This window comes from Cydia pomonella, chromosome 18 (assembly GCF_033807575.1).
Source record: "Cydia pomonella isolate Wapato2018A chromosome 18, ilCydPomo1, whole genome shotgun sequence".
NCBI classification, from domain to species: domain Eukaryota; kingdom Metazoa; phylum Arthropoda; class Insecta; order Lepidoptera; family Tortricidae; genus Cydia; species Cydia pomonella.
The window spans coordinates 14,102,269-14,110,148 of record NC_084720.1 but is presented as its reverse complement, the minus strand read 5'-3'; the positions used below and the strand labels follow the sequence as shown (position 1 = coordinate 14,110,148).

The window sequence follows — 7,880 nt, the reverse complement described above, 5'->3', positions numbered from 1 at the left end:
TCGTTGGAGGTCTTGTTCTTTTTAGAAGAAAATAATAATGTAAACGTCATGTCATCTTCAAGTCAGTGCCCATCAGCGCCATGCTGTCTGTCGTCCGTATTTTAAATAAATCATTATTTTTTTTGTAAATATGTGATATTTAATAATCCGAACACCGCGAGTGACCGCTTTAATGACTCGGATGCAAACAGAAATCGAATATCTACAAATGAATTCGTCATTTAAGAGGGACGTATACCTTGATCGCGTCAATACTAAAAGAGAAAAAAAAAATCCACTTCTAAATATTTTCCATTCTCCATGATTTTTCAGTATGTTATTGACACAATCGAAACCTAGGCTTTCCTTTTTTTTTCAAAATTTACAATTAAACAAAATATATTAAATAAAGCGAAACCTATAAACCTAGAATATATGTTGAAGCGATCGACATCAAACTTAAAGTGATTTGTTAAGCTTTAGTTAGTGGAAACCGTTTTTTCCCGAAATGGAATTTCATAGAAAAATTACTTATTAATTATTTATTAAATTAATTATTATTATTCAAAAAGCTATTCTTCCTTCTTAAATGGTACTTTTTGATAAACTGTCTCAATTCAATGGACCGAAATTCAATGCGATAGTGACACTTAGGTGCAATTCAATGTATGGATACTGTGTTGGACTGAGAAACTAGAAAGTATTATTCGAAGAGAACTGTTGAGATATTGAGGTAAGAAAATTAGCTTTCTTTAGTATTAAGTTACCGTTGATGGGTAAACTTAGACTAATTTATTCCGTATAATTACGTGCTTATATATCTTAACGGCACCAATTATGGGACATTTAAGAGAAACGTTGGAGTATTTTTGGTATTTCACCGACACCTGTAAAATTTCTACCGCTTTATGCATTAAAAGTTGAATGTCCTACTCGTTCTATGTATTTAAAGAAAGATGCTGTAATTGGTTTCACTATTATTAACAAATTAAAACTATGTTTTTTTGCTCCAGTCATGCGATTTATAAGGCCCTTAAATCTTCAAACTAACAAATATCAATGAAAAAACATGAGTAGCTATATTGCTCTTGGATGGTAAATACTTATTTTACAGGATCTGTCTATACCATCCCATTACTGGTGCCAGTCCCACCATAGGGGTGTTTACAATAGAGTTGTGTGATCGTATTACTACATTGTTAGCCTACGATATGCAAATATTATCTTAACAAGAGTTAGTGCGTGCACTAACTTGTGCCGTGCTTATCGTCACGCGCTGATAATATTCTACTGACCGGCACACCTTGTTTCCTTGTATTTTATACCTACTTAATAGGGTCTATGCTCGTAGCGCTACGTCGTAGCCCGTAGCGGAGTTGGGCCGACCTTTATTATCCTCCTAAGGCCCAGCCATACGAATGTAAAATACAAAATTTGCCACTGTAAGTTGAACCTATAGTGCAGGGAATACAGTTGTTTTTATTTGTTTGAAGTTTGAACGAAACAAAAGATATGCAACTCTGTTCCAATTAAACATGATTTAAATTTCATCGAACTGAATATGTCCTATAGGTAGGACCATATTAGGCCTTACGAGGTTGTTGTGTTTTTTTGGATTTGGATAAGTTTGGCTTGTTACAAGAGCTCCTTGTTCATTCGAAAAAAAAAACAGTAATTTTCCGTTGAATTACGAAACTACCGTAGTATGGTAAAAAAACTAGAACATATTACGTTGTTGTAATCCAAATGATTTTTTTAGGACATACGGTAAAATTGCGTTTTCCTATATTCTCTGCAGTAGGGAACCTACCTATCCACCAAATTTTATAGCATCTGACGAAAAAAAATCGACAGTAAAAAAAAATGGCCCAGTTTTTATAGCGAAAATGCTTCGGAGAAGCGTAACGTCAATTTGTCGTCATTAGCGCAGAATGGATTATAAAGAAGATGAGCAGTTTTGATTTCTTCATAGTGATAGTGGTGGTAATTGCTATAACTGTTCTTAATTTTAAGTATCTACGTCATACGGTCTCTGAGAAAAACGCATTTAACCGATTTGCAAGAGCAAAGTGATTCCACAAGAGCTCCGTCAACAAAGTTTTGTACGGAGGTCTAAAAATGTACTGTATTGCGATGTAGGTCGGATCTGTGTTTAAATGTGCGTTCAAAATGCATGGTATAATCCAATGTATTTAATTACTCCTGCATGTTTAAATACATAACTGCCTTACAAACAACAGCCACACGCTGTCATTATATGGGATGCACATCGCTATTTACTTTCAGCGCACGGGCATACCATATTTCCGGAATCACATGTCTCAATTTACATAGAATATAAGAGCAACCATGGTCGGACGAGTGAAAGTGCATATTTGTAAACAGACCAAATAAAGATACGATGTTGCGAACGTAAGTCATTCTTGAGACTTTTTAAACACATAATGCAATAAGCGACACAAAATTCCTTTTAAGATAGGCTCTTTGGTTAGACGAGGGTGTGCGGACGTCCTCATAATAGCAACTAGAAGTTTTACTGTAAAAGGTACTGAAGAGCGAGGAAAGGAAGGAAGTACTTGGGGCGCGAAATGACCAACGACCGGTATATAGCGAAGCTAGTTTATTACTGAGGTGGGGGGCGGCGCGGGCGCATACACGTCAAGTTGTTTGTTGAGAATGGGATGAAAAAAGAAAAGCATTCATTGTTAGTCTGTAATTAATTACCCATACTATACAATGATTACCAAATTATATAACATAAAAGTAGAGTGGGAGAAACTCCTCGTGACCCTCAAGAAAGCCCTCAAACAAAATAAAATATTATTAGGTACTTATACTACGGTTTGGTCCATACAAATACATATATCCAAATATTAATTAGTTGTAAAATAATTCAATATCAAACGGCTTCGACATGAAATAAGCTTTAAAAACGGCAAATAAAGTTTAGATATTTTAGCCTGCAACGGTAATATTTGTAGATTTTACAAGCTGCGCCAGGCCACGGTGACCCATAGCTAAGGTCATGTCAATAGCTTCTAACATATATATTTATATATATATTTGATAATGATATTTTTGAAATGTGGTATTATCTGTTTGATTGCAACGCGGTTGTATCTGGAATTTCAATATATTTAGTAGGTATATGGCACTCATAATCATACAAACTGGCAACCAGGCGGTTCTTTATTGTTATAAGTACGATAAATAAATCATACCCCGGCCAGACGGGGGCAATTTAGGGTTTGACAATAGTGCAAAGGCAAATGAAAGTTGTAAATCAAGCAGATATGTCAGCAAATTAAATAAAAAATAATAAGTTAAATAATAATGCAGACATATGCTGCTTGATTTTAAACTTTCATTTGCCTTAGCATTATTATGATAATATCAAACCTAAATTGCCCCCGTCTGTCCGGGGTGTGCTAATAATAAACCAAAATTGAATATTCTAGACCCTGTTTTCATTAAAAAAGTCGTGTTTATATTTTTTATTCTAACATATGTACTTTATAAAAATTGGTTGTCAGCTCAAATGATACTTACAATATTATGTTTCGTTTATGTTTAAATCAAAATTTATTCAGGACTCGCATGCTAGTCACCGGCCTTGCGGAACTGTTTGATCAGGACGCATAAGCTGAGTCGCTGGCCCTGAATGGGTTAATAAATAATGATTATAACTAAGCGCGACGAAAATCCATTGCCAATGTCAACAATAATTTGTTAAAGTAATTTGCATTTGTTTGCTTTTATTATAAATCTGTTGGCAAGAAAGCTTTCTTCGAAAACAGCGTTTGCAATCAAAACAAACAGCCGGAGCTTATTTCTAGGAGAAAATGTAAAATTATAAAATATTAATAATGGGAATAACTTAAATAAGAACTCTCAAAGGAAAATGTGTTTGCTTAACATTCTTTGCTACCTAGTTTTTAATTAAAAACGGCATAAATCTTATAAACGGCTTGCACTACGTTTGCAAAGGTGTCTCGATTCATAGTCGTAAACCCGGCTGCAGTAAGATGCAGAGGTCGTTGAGAGATGCACAGGATTAAGCCTACGGCCCTGGCTTGTCTTGGCTCCATCATCTCCCAGCCACAAGAGTAAATAGCCTCCGACATATTCTCAGCCGCCGAAATCATCAGCTCGCCGCCAAAACAGTAAATAGTCAGAGGCATAATACCGGTCACGCCTGTTAGAATCGTGTTACTAAAATCCCAATAGTACATCGTCTGTAGCGTTGTCACCAATACGATTATCATCATGAGAAACTGAGCTCCGAAAATAGCTTGGTAGAGCTCACTAATTTTCCCGTGATATTTGATAAGGAATTGATGATGTCTGATGCAAAACGTCAGCTTTTCATCTATTTCTTTTCTTGAATCGCTCGATTTTTTTTCAGTTTTGACACTTGAAAGTTTGTAGATTTCGTTGAAAATTTCGGTGATGACGTAGAAATGTCCGAGTTCATGGGCGACCAGCGTAACGAAAAGGACTATGTAGCCAGTCTGGTTGATGGCGGAGAACGCAGCAGCAACACACGTTATCACGAACGTGGCTTCGTAGTACGGGGTTTCGTATTTAGGAGTGAGGCCTGGGGAATAAAATAGGCTTGGCTGATGTCATATGTATATAATAAAATAACATATATTCGGCTAGATCCGAATCACTTCCGAATGCTGGGTAATTTTGAAATGGTACTTTTAATAAATTATGTTGCAGGCGATACCTAACGTGAAGTTACTGTTAGTGTTAATGCGTTAATTTACCAAATGTGTTTGTATAGGTAGTAAAATGATGAAATTAAAGCTGATTTTTGGAAATACGAGTAGGAAGGTACCCCATATTAATTGGGCGCTACCCGAATACGCTTTAGATATAACATTTAACAAGCTCATATCTCAATTATTATCTAAGTATCAACAGTTAAATTTTAACTTATTGTGAAATAATTATTGTAATTATCTACACCAACATATTATATTTTATGACGCGCGTATTCATGTGGTTTGACTATCAAGTAATTAGTTACTTGGAATTATAGTGAGAACGGCTTCTTAAAGAAAACATCAAATAGTAAATTATGAGTTGTGCGGTCCCAAGGGAACCAAAAGGTTTTAACTATTGTATTTACATCAAATACTCCAGGACCAGGAGAAACCACTAAAGAACAGCAGGCAGAGCAGACTGTAATGTGATATTCGAAATATGATTTAAGTCTCAATCTCAACCTTTTTGCATTCGATGAAGTGCGGTCATTAGTAAGGTCGTTGGGCTAGGTTAAGTACCTAGGCTATTGTTTGTTTATTGTTTGTAAACCTAGGTACATATTTACCATAAGATTCCCCAGGAGTCGTTGGCAGATATCTCTCGTTCATGAACACAGTTAAGAAGAGCGGTAGTAGCAAGTAAACAATGTGGATGATAGCCTGATTGAGTATCACGAGCCAGGAGACGCCTTGTGCTTTGTGGAGGGTCTGCAGCATGCGAGCCCGAGCTGGACTTCCTTCTGGAAGCACCCCGAGACCCTCGTGGCTCATTTCCATTATTGTCCTGAGCCGGCTCCTGGAATCGTAAGTTTTTTAGTATCTACAGCATTAATTGCATTCGGTGGAGTCGCCTGACTTCTCCCTAGAATTTCTCTAACTTGAGTTCCGTTCCCCCGTTCTGAGTCTGAGGCGCTAAGCACATTGGCTCCGGTTTGCAGGTCGCTCTGATGTTGGAGCGAGACAACGCTATGCGCATTTTATAGTGACATCCCACTCACACGTCGGAGTAACGTGCGAATCGAATCCAGTGTGCTAAGCGCTTGATTGTTTTACATAGTTACTTGAGTACAATGTACAGTGAATAAAATAAAATAGGTATAATGTCATGAACAACTGGTATTTCGTTTTATCAAGTTGCGCTCGAAGAAAATAATGCTTCTTCACGATTATTAATGTAAAAAGCTATTAATAGCATTTCGAGCTTGTTAAAGCAGATTAAATCTGCATATGCCAGGTGCGTGATGAACTACGATTTTTTTTTAATAAAAATGACGTTTCTTGTTTCAATGCCACATTATTTTCTTTTTGACCCAGTGGTTGACTGGTAGAGAATGCCTTCAGGCATTAAGTCCACCATTTGTACTTAATATTTTATATGCAATAATTGCAATAAAGTATAAATAAATAATTTTATTCGTTGCTCTACCGGGAAATGCACTGTACAAATTACAAAATAATTATGACCCGCTGTCAGACAGGCAGACGTACTTATTATATAAAGATTTTGACGACCGGTTTGGCCTAGTGGGTAGTGACCCTGCCTACGAAGCTGATGGTCCCGAGTTCTAATCCTGGTAAGGGCATTTATTCGTGTGATCAGCATGAATATTTGTTCCCGAGTCATGGGTGTTTTCTATGTATTTAAGTATTTATAAATATTTATATATTATATATATCGTTGTCTAAGTACCCTCAACACAAGCCTTATTGAGCTTACTGTGGGACTTAGTCAATTTGTGTAATAATGTCCTATAATAATAAAAAAAAAGATAATTTTGGTCTATCTCTATTACCTTGAAGTCCACATGAAGATATACTTGGACAACGGCACGCAGGTCGAGCTGATGCAGTTGATGGCTTTGAAGGAGTCCACCTTGTCCGGGAACACAGACACCAGATACATGATCTGGCTAAACTGACCCGTATATAGAAAAGCCAAAGGGAACACTATCATCCCTACCACTGACAGTGGGGACCATCCTGGAAAAAAACCAAAAAGGAAGAGTGGAAATTGTAATGCTCCCTTAAAATATTTCCGAACATCCCACATATAAAACTTTGTATTCATGTATAAATTGTATGGGAGTATAAAAAAATCCGCTAGCCAAGAATTTTTTTTGGGGCCCGGGAATGACCTATCTGCCTTTTCTACTTAGCAAACTATGGACTTTAAACGTACATTGATTATTGGATTGTTTGTAGATGATTTTGTTCTTGTGGTCGCTTCTCTTATTAACACTAAAACAAAACGAAAAAAAAAATATTATCTAACCGACTACTTAATCTCCAATGACCTGCCTGAATAGGTATGCTTACTAAGTTCTTTATTGTCGCCAAAGACATCCCTAATCCCAACAAATTGCTGGACGCCGCTGACTATCTTCTTAGCTTCTTCGATAGGATTCTCATTAGGCATACATAGTTTTGTTTTATATTTTTCTAATAATTTTAGCATGTTTTAGCCCACGTCTAACCTCGATGTCAAGTCAAATGTTTTAGTTTTGAAGTGCTCGTGTGGTGTGGAATTACTCTGGACTATTTAATAACTGATCCTCGTTGTTGTTGTTGTTACAAAATTTTAAACCAGTTGTCGTCAGTTATTAAGTATAATTGTTTTTAATAATTACATCAATTTCAAAGCAATTTTACAAGCTAAATAAAAAAAGATTTTTGGAATATACTAGGTAATAGCGGTGGTTTAATCGCTACTAATATTATTAATGTGAAAGTAATTCTGTCTAGTCTGTCTGTCACCTCTATTTTAATGAAATTGGGTATGGTGTATGGACATTGATTGAGGCACAGGGAAGGACATGGAATAGTTATTATCCATTCCACGCTAAAGACGTCGCAGACAGAAGCTAGTCATCAAATATACGTTGCCAGGCCGTTGGATGTACTAAATTGAAGAATAGGTTCAGTGTAGATATTTAAAATACTGGGATGTAGTTTCTCGATCCCGTGTAGCTATTTAAGAATGATCTGAAAAAGGGAGCCTTTTTAGGGTTCCGTAGCCAAATGGCAAAAAACGGAACTCTTATATATTCGTCATGTCCGTCTGTCTGTCCGATTATGTCACAGCCACTTTTTTCCGAAACTATAAGAACTATAGTGTTCAAACTTGGTAAG

The 7,880-nt window shown here is 36.3% G+C and overlaps 1 protein-coding gene across 1 annotated transcript; it reads right to left on the bottom strand.

Moving 5' to 3' along the window:
* Positions 1–3,718: 3,718 nt before the first annotated feature.
* On the bottom strand, positions 3,719–6,737 carry LOC133527780 (odorant receptor 10a-like). The gene is made up of 3 exons (XM_061864947.1): positions 6,545–6,737; positions 5,318–5,547; positions 3,719–4,576 (listed from the first exon to the last, which is right to left on the bottom strand). The coding sequence occupies exons 1-3, from the start codon at positions 6,703–6,705 to the stop codon at positions 3,915–3,917; spliced, it is 1,053 nt and encodes a 350-aa protein (XP_061720931.1). The 5' UTR covers positions 6,706–6,737; the 3' UTR covers positions 3,719–3,914.
* Between the last annotated feature and the right edge of the window lie 1,143 nt (positions 6,738–7,880).

What these genes read in the sequence shown, in the direction of transcription:
- LOC133527780 (XM_061864947.1), bottom strand. Translation starts at nt 6,705, where the DNA reads ATGATAGTGTTCCCTTTGGCTTTTCTATATACGGGTCAGTTTAGCCAG. An exon ending in ATCTTCATGTGGACTTCAAG is followed by an intron (nt 5,548 to 6,544) that starts GTAATAGAGATA and finishes TTACGATTCCAG; the next exon opens with GAGCCGGCTCAGGACAATAA. An exon ending in GACTCCTGGGGAATCTTATG is followed by an intron (nt 4,577 to 5,317) that starts GTAAATATGTAC and finishes TTTATTCCCCAG; the next exon opens with GCCTCACTCCTAAATACGAA.